The sequence below is a fragment of the Aedes aegypti genome, chromosome 1, assembly GCF_002204515.2.
Source record: "Aedes aegypti strain LVP_AGWG chromosome 1, AaegL5.0 Primary Assembly, whole genome shotgun sequence".
Lineage (NCBI taxonomy): Eukaryota > Metazoa > Arthropoda > Insecta > Diptera > Culicidae > Aedes > Aedes aegypti.
Genome location: NC_035107.1, coordinates 140,278,396 through 140,294,392, shown reverse-complemented (window position 1 = coordinate 140,294,392; position 15,997 = coordinate 140,278,396). Strand labels below are relative to the sequence as shown.

Below are 15,997 nucleotides of genomic sequence, written 5' to 3'. Positions count from 1 at the left end.
TGTGTATAAAAATCCCAGGATATTCACCGGGAAAGTTGAAAAAACGAGCGCGAACGAAACTGTCATTTTATATGGGACGATCAAAAGCGTTTTTCAACAGCCTACTTGATGGCAAGACGAAGTTTGCCGGGACCACTAGTTGAAAATATAAAAGTTTTGATAATGTGATGCTTAAACACTATATGTGATGTGATGTGATACGTCACTTTGATTTGAATTTGTATAAAATTTAAGTTATGTGAAGCATTGTATTTGTAGAAAAGTTGCATTAAAATGTTTTAATTGTTTTCCAATAACTGTCAAGACTTATGATATACTAGAATTTTTCCGTGTGGACACCCTATGCAATACCAATGAAGTTTTCAATCAAATTGGTTTAATACTCATAATTCAATCAATAATTATTAGTTTTCTAAGAGTACAGTAGCTTTTTCTGATTATTGTCATACTTTTACTGCCGAAAATTATTAAATGATCATAATAACACGATAAAGGTTATGTTTTCAATAGTGTACTTCAGGTAGCACTGTGTGTTGCATGTTACCCCACATCAGGAGTAGCATGAAAAATTTATATATTTTGTCTCTCCTGATCCCAGAAAACCTAATGCTGATAAAATTATACTGCGTTTATATTCTTCACGTGGCGATTAGAGTACTATATGGTTTTTGTCTCATTTGAATCCTCAAATGTATCACCCATACAGCTTTGAAGTTGAAAATTTTTGCAAGTCACCCCGTGTTCCGTCTCCCGACGGAAGCGTAAACCATGTACCACCCTATTTCCATGCATACCCATCACCACCCTATTTCCAAACCCAGCTCATGCCAACTGCAGTCAGCATCAGTTCACTTTCACCCGACGCCGAGAACGCACCGTTTGCGTAAAACCGTATAATATTCAGATCGATGTAGTAAAGACGAGTAGAATAAAGTTAATAATTTTAGCGTAGCCGTCTGTAGGTTCAATTCCTTCGCATCTAAAGAAAAGTTGGCCCTTACCAATCCTCCCGCGAAAGTGATCCTTCCGCCGCGAAGTGGGTTGTTCCGCCGTGTATCTTCCCAATAGTGTTTTACAGTCCGCTGCCTTTCGACCCACTCTGCTGGGCTTGAACACCCCGTTTGACGGTACGATCAGAATGATGATAGATTGTGAAGATAACAGTAACAGTATAATGTCCGTATCTGGTTCTAGCGATTCCTAGTACCTCGCGTACCTGAAGGAATACAATAGACCCCTTTGGGTGCTCCTTAGTCTCCTGCCCAGCAGTTCATATCCCTACCTCCTCGCGATACTGGCCACTGGGCGGGGTAGAGCAACCATAGGGAAGATCGGGTAACCAACCTCGGTGGGAATCTTACTCGTATGCTGACAGGGAAGCGTCTGTTCTCCATGTCAGGGCGGCTGATCATCGTCCAAGTGCCAGAGAAGGACTCAAGCTAATCTGTGCACTATGGCCTTCCCAAAATTTAGGGGGAATGGTCCTCCGGAAATCTAGGATGCTGGTGTCAGGCCCTGCAAGCCAGCCGTAAAAAAATCAAGCAACGAATAATCAACGAGGGAATACAAACCGGGACAATCGGCGAAGACCACAACGACGTAAAGAGACTAGCGGTTGGAAGCTCGGAACGTGGAACTGTAAATCTCTCAACTTCATCGGAAGCACACGCATACTCGCCGATGGGCTGAAGGACCGTGGTTTCGTCATCGTAGCGCAGCAAGAGGTTTGCTGGACAGGTTCGATGGAGCGAACGTTTAGAGGTAATCATACCATCTACGGCTGCGGCAACACACGTGAGCTGGGAACAGCTTTTATAGTGATGGGTGATGCAAAGGCGCGTGATCGAGTGGTGGTCGATCAACGATAGAAAGTGCAAGTTGAGGCTCAAAGGCCGGTTCTCTTCAATTTCAGCATCATAAACGTGCATAGCCATTACTCCGGAAGCATTGATGATGACAAGGACGCATTTTAAGCGCAGCTCGAACGCGGGTACGACCGCTGCCCAAGCCACGACGTCAAGATCATCATAGGTAATTTGAACGCTCAGATTGGCAAGGAGGAGGAGTTCAGACCGACGATTGGAAAGTTCAGCGCCCACCGACTGACGAACGAGAACGGCCTACGACTGATAGATTTTGCCGCCTCCAAGAACATGGCCGTAGCACCTTCTTTCAGCACAGCCTCCTGTATCGGTACACCTGGAGATCACCGCAGCAGTAACAATTAGAAAGTGTTTCTCCCGTGTTCCGTAAATCTCTAGAAGTGAGACTTATAGTCTAAGGTATATTGCTCGATGAACTGACTGTCTTAAACATTGCAGGAAAGAAGTTATTCCCGTGTGCGAAGTAATGCTAGAAGTCTGTGAAGTAATACCTCAGTGCAGAATAGAAAGGTATAGAAGTCGTGCTTGATAGGTTGCGTTGTGCTCTTTATCCCTTATATTGTATAGCCGTGCGACGGCTCTATTTGTTGCATCTAGAAACCTGCTTCTCCCAGCTAGCAACGGTGATCGTCAGTCCAGCAAGCCGCCGGCCTACGCCGTTCTGTGGCCGAAAAGGCCGCGCCGTCAACATCGCGCCCAGCATCGATCGTCTTCGAGTAGTGTTCGACCGAGAACGTGACCCTCTTACGTCGTCGTTCATCCTCGCGGTTGATATTTCTTCAAGCGAGTCAACCCAAGCCGTCGAACAATAGTCTCAAGCCACGCCGACCAACTATAGCGGCCGCCGTAGCTGATCACCTCGCCGCCTGCTGACGCAATCAGCGTAGGTACCCACGATAGAATGCAGTAAAGAGTGAATAGAAAACCATGTGCACATCTCGCATAACTTGTGATCTCGCCCTAAAAGCCATTGGTAGCCGAGTGTTTAGCTTGTTGTTTCCGAGTAAACAAATGGATTTACACGTTATTTAACAATGCTACGATGAAAAGGAGATCCTCCTCTATTTCCCAGCGGTGATAGTTTTCATCCTGGTCCATTCATTTGCTTATAAACAAGGAGCTACATACTCGGTACCAATGGCTTTTAGGGCGAGATCACAGGTTATGCGAGACATGTAACGTTTGGGGAAATGGAATGCTATGAGATTTGAGTAGGGGTAAGAGCACACACGCATAGGAAGAATTAGGTCTAATTAATATTTTCGAAGTACTAGGAATAAATATAGCGCTGTAAATATGAACATATGTGTTATACAAAACCCCCAATGAAAACCCCTAGCTGAGGTGTAATGTTCTCTGGTTGTCGGTTCACTTGAGCAATCTCCTTCTTGCGCGCGTTCGTAGTTCCATTGAGTAATGTGGTTAAATGATGGTAAGCTTTCTGGTCGGTGTCACCATCTCTGGGACGGTGTCGGGACTTCCAATGATGATAAAACTTTGAATTTGGAAAGGGATGGTACACAAATTATGTCACGCTAAATTTCAACTTTTTCGACCCCCTCTCCCCCTCTGTCACACTTTTTGTATGAGTCCTCCGAAAATTTTGTAAGGCTTGTCACGCTTGGCTCGACCCCCTCCCCCCCTTGGAGCGTGACGTAATTTGTGCATGATCCCAAAGCTTTTCCTCGCACGTGCAACTAGGGTCGTGTGAGTAATATTCGCTTTGGGTTTATTCGGAATCTAATAAGTAGGACGCTAGGAAAGTGGAATTGACCGGATTATTCTTCGAACCTTTTTCCAAGGTTCTTCAACGGACCAACTTAGTTGGATCTCAGATCGGGCAAACAATTAACGTAAGCGGGAGATCCTCTAAAGAGGTGGCGCTTAAGCTTCTCGCTTTAAAGGAATAATCGCGTTAATCCACGGTGGCGGCAATTGAATTCCGGTTGTATTTCGGCCGTCCACGAACTCTGTAGTGCGGCTACAGAATGCAGGCAGGTTTTGGAGGAGAAGGGTGCAGCGCGGGCTGTAATGTTGCAGCAAGGAACGCGTCAAAACGTGGAGCTATATAATAGGAAACGAAAGCAGAAAACTCGCCTATTTCGGGACAAAAAGCGCCGCATGGAAGAAGCGGAATGTTAAGAAATGAAGCAGCTGCATCTTTCACAAGAAACGCGAAAGTTCTACGAGATGCTTAACGCATTCGACCGCGAAGAGCTATGGAAAATCATGAACGAGTACAGCTTTTCCGGGAAGCTCACAAGACTAATAAGAGCAACGATGGACGGTGTGCCAAATAGCGTGAAGGTTTCGGGCGAACATTCCAGTTCATTCGAATCCCGCCGGTGACTTCGACAGGGTGATGGACTTTCGTGCCTGCTGTTCAACATCGCGCTAGAAGGTGTCATGCGGAGAGCCGGGTTTAATAACCGAGGTATGATTTTCACAAGATCTAGCCAATTTGTTGGCTACGCAGATGATATGGATACTGTCGGCAGAACTTTTGGAACAATGGCAGACCTGTACACCCGCCTGAAAGGGGTTGTGGGATACTCCCGGTTCGCACTTCCGCGAATCACCCGCGAATCGACGTTTAAGTATAACGCGCAAGAACACTTGTGATACAATCACTAGAGTAATTTACTGAACCCCTTTGTTCAACTTAAATGGACTGTATTTAACTCGATCGCGGCGATCCTCCGATCGTTACCGATACCGTCGGTGGTCGAGATTTTACTCACTCTCTTAGCTTTGCTGACTTCGATTCATGCTGTGAGAGCACAACCCAAACCCTTTACCTGGTATCTCTCTTGTGTATAACTTAAATGTATACCTACACCGATGCGGTCACTCTTTAGACCAACTGATTGGTATCTACAGTGACGGGTAAAAATAATTGAAATCTAAACAGGGGTCATGCACAAATTATGTCACGCTTCGAGGTGGGAGGGGGTGAAGCATAGCGTGACAAGCCTTACAAAAATTTCGGAGGACACACACAAAAAACGTAACAAAGGAGGGGAGGGGGTCCAAGTAGTAGTATTATCTTTTTAGATGTTAACTAAATCAATGAAAATGAAAGATTAAAGAATATCGATAGATACGGATTGCTCAACTAAGATACATTTACAAAGTAAACTACATAGAGGCCTAAGATTGAACCCACGATCTCCTGCTTACCAAGCAGAAGCGGTAGCCATTAGACCTCCAAGCCCCAGTAGCACAGCCAGTAAACGTTGGACAAAAATCTGATGCAATTCCTGGAAAAAACATCTTTAAAAAGTGCATACAGTGATATCACGAGTAAAACAACCCCTTTTCGCATAATTGTCCCATGCGACTGAGTGTCCGAAAAATAAGAACTTTAGAAATACTTGAAAAGGGAGATCAAATAGGATCTATGGATATTTCTATTTTGTTTTCAATTGTAACAAATATTCCACCCTATTTTGCATAATTGCCCCATGTTGGGAAATTATGGGCAATTATGCAAAGAGGGCAGAATATATGGTGGTGGTTGGTCCCTAGTGATAAATCCTACCTCCGTTCTGATCACGATCTTCAGATTATCGTGATTCGTCAACATTCGTATTGATAAAGTGGGAGGACAGAAGTAAAATTTGAAAGAAACGAATGTCAGAACAGGTATCCACCGGCGACGCCAAACGGACCAACGTAATGTGGTGTAATTTGGAATTTGTGGATTGAATACTGACACCTATATTTTTTTTTTTTTTTTGCCAAGCATCAATATGGATGACTCTCGAGGATTGCTTAACGTAAAAGGGGCTATGACAAGGTTGTGGATTTACTGGGTAAATCCATCACATTGGGGTTATGACTTTGTGTCTAGTCAGGAATAGGGTCTGATTGGTATGGTAGAATGCAATAGAGTTCGGAATTGATAGACAGACTTTGAGGAAAGAAGTTTTCAACGTAAGGCAGCAGCACCTTGGAACTTGGAGGGCGCAGATCTGGAGAGTTGGGCAGCTGTTCATGCTGGGTTACATTATGTAGAAAGTGGAATCTGTTTTGCCGCGCACAAATTATGGGAAGTATTTGAAAATGGCTTCTTGTTTAGATTGTGTAACGCAAGAGAGCATTTTTAGCTCTGCGTTATATTAGGAGGTTATTATAGTGCAGGGTCTACTGATGACTGTGTAGGTATTTTAAGGGTGATTGAATGATAGTTTTGTTGAGGGTAGTTATTGTTGAATTTTAGCATTTCGTAATTGTTTTGAAATGTTTGTCGTACAATGAGAAAGAATTTTGGGGTATTTGTTTGGTTATTATTTGCGCTTTTGCACTAGTAAATGTTTTATTTAATAGAGATACTTTGTGTTAGGGAAGTGTAGGAGGATAAATTATAATTTATTAGAATTTTCTGATAGAGGCAGAGTTCACATGTTACTTAGGTATTGGAAAGCAAATGAGAACCACATTAAATAATAGATAAACACTAATGCTCATATTTTTATATTTTCATTTCATCGCGGTCCTCATTGCCCGAGCGGAGACGATAAAACTCGAGTTGGATATAATCGACGCAACTACGATACGGAAAAGAAACAGATGAGAAACTATCGATACATTTATTTAACTATAAAAACCACGTTTTAACGTAATAACTTTATTTATTTCTTCTCGTTCCAGCAATCCAACAGCCAAACCATCTCTACTATCTTTTTCATTTCCTCTTCGTTACATTTATAGTCCCTCTGGTACTGAATCGAATGACGCATTCCGCTTTTTATCAGCGCTGTCTTTGCTGTACGTTGAGCATGGTGTCGGAGGTGGTGTGCTGTGTAAAACATCTGATGTGCTACACGGCACGCTACTTCCGGCATTTTGTTGGCGCGCGGGATGGGCAGTGCTGGTGATGATGTGGAGGGCGCTATTCGGTTTAGTACCAGAGGGACTATATCTATTTAATGTATCTGAAACTTGTGGGACCGCTTTAAATACCGGCGCCTGCTTGTGGAAGATCCCGGTGTGCTAAACGGTATAGGACATGTTAACGGGGGAGGCTTGGTAGGTCCTCACCTAGCCCGTGTCTAGATAGGCGGACGGATGTCTGCCAGGGTGTGGATCGAGCAATTACAATTACAATTACAATTATGCAAAGAGGGCAGAATATATGTCGCAATTAAAAAAATATAAATATATTCTATTCGGTATCTTTCTGGTTCCAGTTCGTTTATTCTGGTCTCTGTTTTCAAGTATAAGGTCCCTAAAGTTCTTATTTCATGATCGATATAAGCCCTGTATCCGGCAGGGGCACACCTGTTCACCCTCTGGCTACGCCCATGTCTATTCCTAGGATGTCATTCATGCATTTCAACCTTTTCGTTTTCTTTTCTAGTATAATGCGTGAAAGACCGGCTGTCGTGCTAGACATTGCCAACTGTGTAGTGAAGCGTCTATCTCCCCTAGTTCGTCAATGTGATTTTGCCTTGGACTGGAACTTTTTAGAATCTGGTCGTGCTGTGTATCGACAGGACGAAAATAGTGACTGCACATATATTGTCCTAAATGGACGTCTCCGTTCGGTCATCACTCACTCAGATGGTAAGAAAGAGATTGTAGGCGAATATGGCAAAGGAGACTTAATCGGCATCGTGGAGATGATAACGGAAACTCCCCGCACTACAACTGTGATGGCAGTTCGTGATTCCGAACTTGCGAAACTGCCGGAAGGTCTTTTCAATGCAATTAAGTTTAAGTATCCGATTGTGGTAACGCAGTTGATAAGTTTGCTAAGCCATAGAATACTGGGCTCGATGCAAGCTCGTCCAATCACAGGAAGCTCTCTGACGACAGTCCCATTCGACACGAACCAACAGATTCAACATCGATACTCCACTGTCGCTATTGTCCCTATCAGTGAAGATGTTCCGTTGACTGCATTCACCTATGAGTTGTATCACTCGCTATGTGCCATTGGATCAACTTTGCGACTGACCTCAGACGTGGTTCGAAAAACGTTGGGACCACAGATCATGGATCAATCCAACGAATATCGTCTCACCAGTTGGCTCGGTCAACAGGAAGATCGCAACAACATTGCACTGTATCAGTGCGATCTAACGTTTGGTCCTTGGACTCAGCGATGTTTACGGCAGGCCGACGTGATTCTGATCGTTGGCTTGGGAGACAGATCTCCTACCATTGGGTCACTGGAGACGCAGATTAATCAACTCGCGATACGTACCGCTAAGGAACTAGTTTTGCTTCATCATGAGGGAGCTGCACGACCAACGAACACTACCACTTGGCTCAACATGCGGGCCTGGGTGTCGGGCCATCATCACATTCAGTGTCCTAAAAGAATGTTCACCAGGAGAAGCCAATACCGGATTGTAAGTATATTAGGGTCATCATTTCACAGTGTTTTATTTTGTTGAATGAATGACGCCCAAACCGTTGCTTTTAGCGGTATAGTTTGTTCGAAGAATTTCTTGATATATTTTTTCATAACATTCAGATTGATAGGAAGCTGGATCCTATTCTAGGCAATTTTGATTCACTTCGACAGAGGGGTTTTAAAAAGCCCAGCTTTTTGAAAGTTTCTGAGCTCATATTTGTTATACCAAGAAACATTTCCGAGTAAAAAATATCTTTAAAATCAACGGTTTGGTGCTATTCAAAAAGCGCAAGAAAACAAAATAAAATACAGTCCATTAAAAGCATACCTAGGAAAGTTACATTTCAATTCTAAACTTTCAGAACGACTTGTACAGCAAAGTGCTGATGTCTGAACCGAATATCCATTCGGACTTTTCACGTTTGGCCAGATGGCTGACGGGTAATTCGGTCGGGTTGGTGTTGGGCGGAGGAGGAGCTCGTGGCGCTGCGCACGTAGGCATGTTCAAAGCCATCCAAGAAGCTGGCATTCCGATCGATATGGTTGGCGGTGTAAGTATCGGCGCGTTTATGGGGGCACTCTGGTGTTCCGAGAAAAACGTGACGACCGTCACGCAGAAGGCTCGAGAGTGGTGTAAGGTAAGCTATAACTATCTATCTATCTATAGGTATATGCACTACAGAGTGTATTAAAATTGAAATTAATTTAACTCTTGAATACCCACTTTGCAATTTTGTGTATTTTTTCGTAGCTCGAAAATCAAAATGATTGTATTGTTGGCTTAAACCTTGGCTCATAACACGCATATAAGGGAAGTTTTTCATGACTTTTGGATCTTTTTTTGTATTTTTGAAAAATGTTTGACAAATTGTACAAATGCCTGGGGTTAATTTAAGGTGTAATGAGCTTGAGCTTGATTGGCCGCCTGTGGATGCTACTCCAGTATCGCCAGACCAGCTGCTCTTACACAAGGAACCAACTGAATGACTGCTTGGGACTAACAGGCATCCTCAGTGTATAAGTGCTGGTGATCTTCTTTTTTTTAGGCGACAATGCATTGCAATGGTACCTGCCACGTCAGAATGCAGACCAATGTGGGGAAGAAGAAGGAAATGATGTTGCACTTATACTGGCCCACTGTAGACCGTGGAGTCCGACTGCATCTACGCCAGTTCATGCGGGAGTGTATGGATTGGGGGAAAGGCATGGCTGAGAGGTTTGCTTTTGTGGTTAGCAGTCTACCTGTGTATCAGGCGTAAGGGAAGGCATGCGCGTGGAAGAATTGAAGCGTTAGGGAAACGGTTTCTTGTCCGTCTTTGGTTCTAGCGTTTGCTATGAACGAATAGTTTTGAGTGTGATGGAATGGAAGATAGAAGCAAGTGAAAGATATACAACTACAAAGTACGAGGAAAGGGACGGGCCTGGGGCTAAACCCATGACCTTCTGCTTATGAAGCAGAAGCGGTAGCCATCAGACCACCAACCCCGCTCTCCTGGGGTTAATTTAAGGTGTAATATAAAAAAACGTATCTTTAATAATTTTCTACAATTAATTTATAACAGAAGAAGAGCCTGGTGGTATTAAAATAATTTCGAACCTGTTATTCCGTTAGAAAAATAAAATAATGCCCCAGAAAAAAAAATAATATTTTCAAAAGTACCGTAAAAACTTGAATTTTTATTATTGCCAAAAATCAGTAATCAGGAGAGGCTTCAAGAAAAAAAAGATGAAAAAGGACAGGGATCACATTCCATTTTTGGGGGTGTGCTAACGTAAGAACTTTCACTACGATCACAAAAAATGCGACGCGAGACGATACACCACACTTATTGTTCTTACAAATAAAAAGGATATTAAAACATTACCTTTTTATGTCGACCGATTTCGGGCTCGATGTTGCCCATCTACGGGGCGATGTCCGACCAGTTGGAAGTCCCTTAGATGGGCAACATCGAGCCCGAAACCGGTCGAGATCATAAGTTATGCGGGAAATCTCGGTTGAAATAAGCCGAGATTCGGCATTCTGAATTAAGTGTGTAGGTTATAAAAAAAAATCTAACATATTTCAAAAATACAAAAAACTTTTAAAAGTCATGAAAAACTTTCCTTATATGCATGTTTTGGTCAAAGATTTGAACCAAAAACGAAATCATTTTGATTTCCGAGCTACAAAAAAATATACAAAATTCTAAAGTGCATCCCGTCTAAAGGCAGGGTTGGGCATCAGAGGGTTAATTTGTTTCTTGGAGAAATGAATTTGTCGCAATGAAATGTTCATTGCAATAAATATTACAATGAGTTGGGATTCATATGAATTTTATGATGAATCCCTGAGAATTGACATTCAATAGTATTTTTTTTTATCATAAAAATGATAAAAATCCGGATTCGAAGCGAACACCATCTTTGCAGGGTTGCTGTCTGGCATTCTTGCAACATGCCCTGCCCATCGTATCCTTCCATTTTTGGCCACCTTCTGGATACTGGGCTCGCCTTAGAGTTGGGCGAGCTTGTGGTTCATCCTTCGCCGCCACACACCGTTTTCCTGCACATCGCCAAAGATCGTCCTAAGCACCCGACGTTCGAAGACTCCAAGTGCTTGCAAGTCCTCCTCGAGCAGCGTCCACGTTTCATGCCCGTAGAGGACTACCGGCCTTATGAGCGTTTTGTACATGGTACATTTGGTGCGGGCGTGATTTTTTTTTTTGACCGCAGCTTCTTGTGAAGGCCATAGTAGACCCGACTTCCACTGATGATGCGCCTCCGTATTTCACGGCTAACGTTATTGTCAGCCGTCAGCAAGGATCGAAGGTAGACGAACTCGTCGACCACCTCGAACGTATCCCCGTCTATCGTAACACTGATACCTGTCGCGCTCGGCCCCACTAGCTAGCATGCACTTTGTCTTGGCCGCATTCGCCATCAGTCGAACTTTCGCTATCTCACGTTTCAGGCGGGTGTACAGGTCTGCCACCTTTTGAAATGGGGCATATTTTCCCTTCATTCCACTCATCCGGTAGCTTTTTTGTTTCCCAGATTGTGCCTATCAGCCGAGAGGCCCAGATAGCTGTAGTGGTAAACGCGCAGCTATTCAGCAAGACCAAGCTGAGGGTCGTGGGTTCGAATCCCACCGGTCGAGGATCTTCGGGTTGGAAATTTTCTCGACTTCCCATGGCATAGAGTATCTTCGTACCTGCCACACGATATACGCATGCAAAAATGGTCATTGGTATAGTAAGCTATCAGTTAATAACTGTGGAAGTGCTCATAAGAACACTAAGCTGAGAAGCAGGCTCTGTCCCTGTGGGGACGTAACGCCAGAAAAGAAGAAGAAAAAGCCTATCAGCCGGTGCAGACAAATGGACAGTCTCTCCGGGCCCATCTTTATGAGTTCAGCTCCGATACCATCCTTACCAGCAGCTTTATTGTTCTTGAGCTGGTGAATGGCATCCTTAACCTTTCCTTTCCGTCCTCCGCAGTACCGACGAAGGCATTTCCTCCGTTGTCCCGACCATCATTGCCTGTGCTCTCAGCGCCATTCGGATGTTCGTCGAAGTGCACCTTTCGATCACCTCACGCTCGTCCGTCAAAATGCTCCGATCCTTATCCCTGCACATCTCGGCTCGCGGCACGAAGCCGTTGCGGGATGCGTTGAGCTTCTGATAGAACTTGCGTGTTTCTTGATACTGGCAAAGCTGTTCCATCCTCTCGCACTCCTACTCCACCAGGCGGCGTTTTTTCTCCCGAAAAAAGGGGAGGGGCCTGATGTTGTCGGTTCCGTCTATAACGCTCCACGTTCTGCCGGGTCCCTTGCTGCAGCATGACCGCCCACGCTGCATTCTTCTGCCTACATTCCTCGTCGAAACAATCGTTCAGCCGACTCCGTCCCACGTACCCGACGTTGCTCTCAGCTGCATTGTTGATGGCTGCCTTCACTGTTTTCCAGCAGTCCTCAAGAGGGGCTTCATTCAGCTCACCCTCTTCCGGTAATGCAGCCTCGAGGTGCTGCGCGTATGCCGCTGCGACATCCGGTTGCTTGAGCCGCTCTAGGTAATACCGAGGCGGCCGTCGGTACCGTACGTTGTTAACGACGGAGAGTTTTGGGCGCAGTTTAACCATCACCAGATAGTGGTCAGAGTCGATATGTTAGCGCCACGATAGGCACTGACGTCGATAATGTCAGAGAAGTGCCGTCCATCAATCAGAACGTGGTCGATTCGTGATTCTGTCTGCTGTGGTGATCTCCAGGTTTATCGGTATGGAAGGCTGTGCTGGAAGTAGGTGCTACGAATGGCCATATTCTTGGAGGCGGCGAAGTCAATTAGTCGTAGGCCGTTTTCGTTCGTCAGCCGGTGGGCGCTGAACTTTCCAATAGTCGGTCTGAACTCCTTTTCCTGGCCAACCTGAGCGTTTAGATCTCCTATGATGATTTTGAAGTCATGGCTTAGGCAGCTGTTGTACTCGCGTTCGAGCTGCGCGTAAAAAGCGTCTTTATCATCATCAGTGCTTCCGGAGTGAGGGCTGTGCACGTTTATTATGCTGAAGTAGAAGAACCGGCCTTCGAGCCTCAACTTGCACATTCTCTCATTGATCGGCCAGCACCCGATCACGCGCCCGTGCATATCACCCATCACTATAAAAGCTGTTCCCAGCTGGTGTGTGTTGCCGCAGCTCTGGTAGATGGTATACTACTACTACTACTTTCTGGCATTATGTCCCCACTGGAACAGAGCCTGCTTCTCAGCTTAGTGTTCTTATGAGCACTTCCACAGTTATTAACTGAGAGCTTACTATGCCAATGACCATTTTTGCATGCGTATATCGTGTGGCAGGTACGAAGATGCTTTATGCCCTGGGAAGTCGAGAAAATTTCCAATTCGGAAAGATCCTCGACCGGTGGGATTCGAACCCACGACCCTCAGCTTGGACTTGCTGAATAGCTGCGCGTTTAGATGGTATGGTTACCTCAAAACGTTCGCACCATTGATCACTTCCAACACACTGCCTGCAACGCTACGATGCCGAATCCGCGGTCCTTCAGCACGTCGGCGAGTATGCGTTTGCTCCCGATAAAGTTGAGAGATTTACAGTTACACGTACCGAGTTGCCAATCGCTAGTCCCTTTACGTTGCTGTGGTCTTCGCCGATTGTCCCGGTTCGTATTCTCTCGCTGATTATTCGTTGCATTGGTCTGAAAGAAGCTAAAACGAAAAAGATTGGGAAACACTGTTTTAGATCATGCTCTACATTTGTTTCGTGCTTGAAACCATGAGCAGGGATTGAATCCTGAGAAAATTGAGAGAATCTCTCACGTATCGCTCTCTGTAACTATCATAACATGCTGCACATTATGAGAGACTGTTTATCGTATACTGCTACCACTTTGATCAGATTGGGGGGATAGCAGCGCATGATAAAACCCCTCTAAACATGCTCCAAGCCTGGGGGACGCTATTGCTATTGGAAGTTCGTGGATTGTTTATCGTGCCAGTAAAGAAAAACACCTATCCCCAACGGTAAACAAGCGAGTAAAATGAGGTTTATCATCGCTCTTTCTTTGGGGCTCTCGCTCGCTGCTTCCATATATCAGACTTGTTACACCTTGCGATACAATGACGATCGTGGACCGCAACAGATGGGATGTTTTTCTTTGCTTGCTTTGATCGTGCTTCATACTCAAATGAGAGCGAATTCTGCAATGCCTGATCATGAGTAAAAAATGAGTAGGAGCAGTTACCAAAACTAGATGAGTAATGGTACTTATCTAGAACATGTTGACGTAGAGAAATTAACGTATTCTCAGTAGTCTAAGCCATAACACCCTGCTCTTATAATTTACTGTGAGATAAGCAAATAAATTACTTGAATGTCAAAGTTGGAAACGTTTTTAAAATGCTTACCCAAGTAAAATGGGAACAAATGTCAAAACTGAAAAGTAGTTTTATCGCAAATAAAACAGCTGTATATTTTCTTTTTTTCGATTGGTCGGTTATTTTCGAGAAAACTGCTTTTTTAGTTTTGACATTTGCTCCAATTTTATTTGAGCCCTGGATAGCCACCTTAGATCAGTACTAATTTTATTGGATCGTGTCTACTGTAGACTCTACAGAACTCAACAAAAAAGCAAATAAATGTTATCCCATTGATCAGGTCTCAATTTGCTTAAAACGCAAACACAATTTGACATACCTATTATTTTGTACACTCTTATCAACGCGAATCCATTTATATTATTAATTATTTATTTGCAGAAAATGACACAGTGGGGCCGACAGCTGATGGACTTGACCTATCCAATCACCTCCATGTTTTCCGGGCGTGACTTCAATCAAACCATTCGGGGTACTTTCGGCGACGTGTACATCGAGGACCTCTGGATACCGTACTTTACGCTTACCACCGACATTTCGGCCAGCTGTGCGCGTACTCATACCCATGGTAATGTGTCACTTGTAGCTCTAACCGCCCTTATAAGCCATTTTGCAAGTTATTTGCTCCATTTCCCCATAAAATACGTTCTGAGGATTTGATTTTTCCGCGACAACAGCGGCTGATGTTGTCCTGCTGAAAGCTTTCTCAAATTTGCTCTCTTTTGTCTCTTTGATTAAACTTGCTTTCCAGTTAACGTCTGCCTTTAATCAAACCGAAATTTATACGAATCTCTACAAAACTAGTTATTTTGATTTTTATTTTTGATTATTGGCAGAATGGTAGTACTGTTTGGCATTTCTTAGTTATGAATTGTTTGGTTGATACTTTTCCTATTATGAACTGTATTACTTTCATACCACACCCTTCTGAAACAAAACCCAAAATTACACTGATGCGTGAAATTCCTCTGTCCGGTTGAATGATGAAATGAAGGTTCTCTTTGGCGCTATGTTCGATCGTCTATGTCATTGAGCGGATACATGCCTCCTTTGTGTGACCCGAAAGACGGACATCTACTCTTGGACGGCGGTTACGTTAATAACCTTCCAGGTAATTATGAACACTTGCTTCATACATATTGGCAGTCCATTTTTCCATATCATATTTTTTTCTTTAATTCCTGGAATTCAACACTTGACATTCATTTTACATAATTTAGTCGTGTGTGTTTATTTGCTATTTCGTTAACTATAGTTGAGTCAAATTGCTTTCCGATTACACTAATATCCTTTGACACATTGCGCTTTCGGTATTTTTATTATCTTTTGTAGTTGTGTGAAAAAACGACACCTTCTAACAGTATATAACCATCTCAATGAAACCATAGCTAACCACGGAGTATGCTGTTATCTGAAAGAGCACTACCTGACAAAACAATGTGGAAAATGAACCAAACCATTTAAACTTACTGTTCCAACAATATGTGTAAGTAACATAACGTTCAAGAATCCGTCATCGTAATAATCGTCATCATCGAAACTTTTAAAGCAGTTATTTAGTTAAAAACAGGGGTTGCATTCTGAGAAAATTGAGAGATCCGCATCACATTATGAGAGTTTGTTTATCGAGTACTGCTATAACTTTGATTATATCGGAGGGATAACAGTGCATAATAAAGCCCTTGAGCAATTCTCGCTGAAACCAGGCCGCCATCGGCACCCATCGTTTGAATTCCAATTTTATGTCTCTGATTGCTAGCTTTCGATAAAACTTAAGGGTGGTCCTTTTTGTTTTCTCAAATTGGTGGACCCCTCGTACGCCAGCTAGCTAAACAGTTTGCAAAAAAGCCCATTTTTTGATAAATCTTGGGTATTTCTTC

The 15,997-nt window shown here is 43.7% G+C and overlaps 1 protein-coding gene across 2 annotated transcripts in view; it reads left to right on the top strand.

Moving 5' to 3' along the window:
• Positions 1-15,666, top strand: part of LOC5578658 (neuropathy target esterase sws) — a 32,576-nt gene extending 16,910 nt beyond the window's left edge. Inside the window, exons 7-11 of one of the 2 annotated variants that reach the window (XM_021848819.1) lie at positions 7,246-8,242; positions 8,610-8,885; positions 14,499-14,685; positions 15,112-15,228; positions 15,506-15,666. In XM_021848819.1, coding sequence (XP_021704511.1) covers positions 7,246-8,242; positions 8,610-8,885; positions 14,499-14,685; positions 15,112-15,228; positions 15,506-15,567 — 1,639 coding nt within the window. In that variant the 3' untranslated portion in view covers positions 15,568-15,666. Of the gene's footprint in view, positions 1-7,245; positions 8,243-8,609; positions 8,886-14,498; positions 14,686-15,111; positions 15,229-15,449; positions 15,473-15,505 lie in introns of those variants that run through there. The other variant, XM_021848829.1, reaches the window with a different exon arrangement.
• Positions 15,667-15,997: the final 331 nt, after the last annotated feature.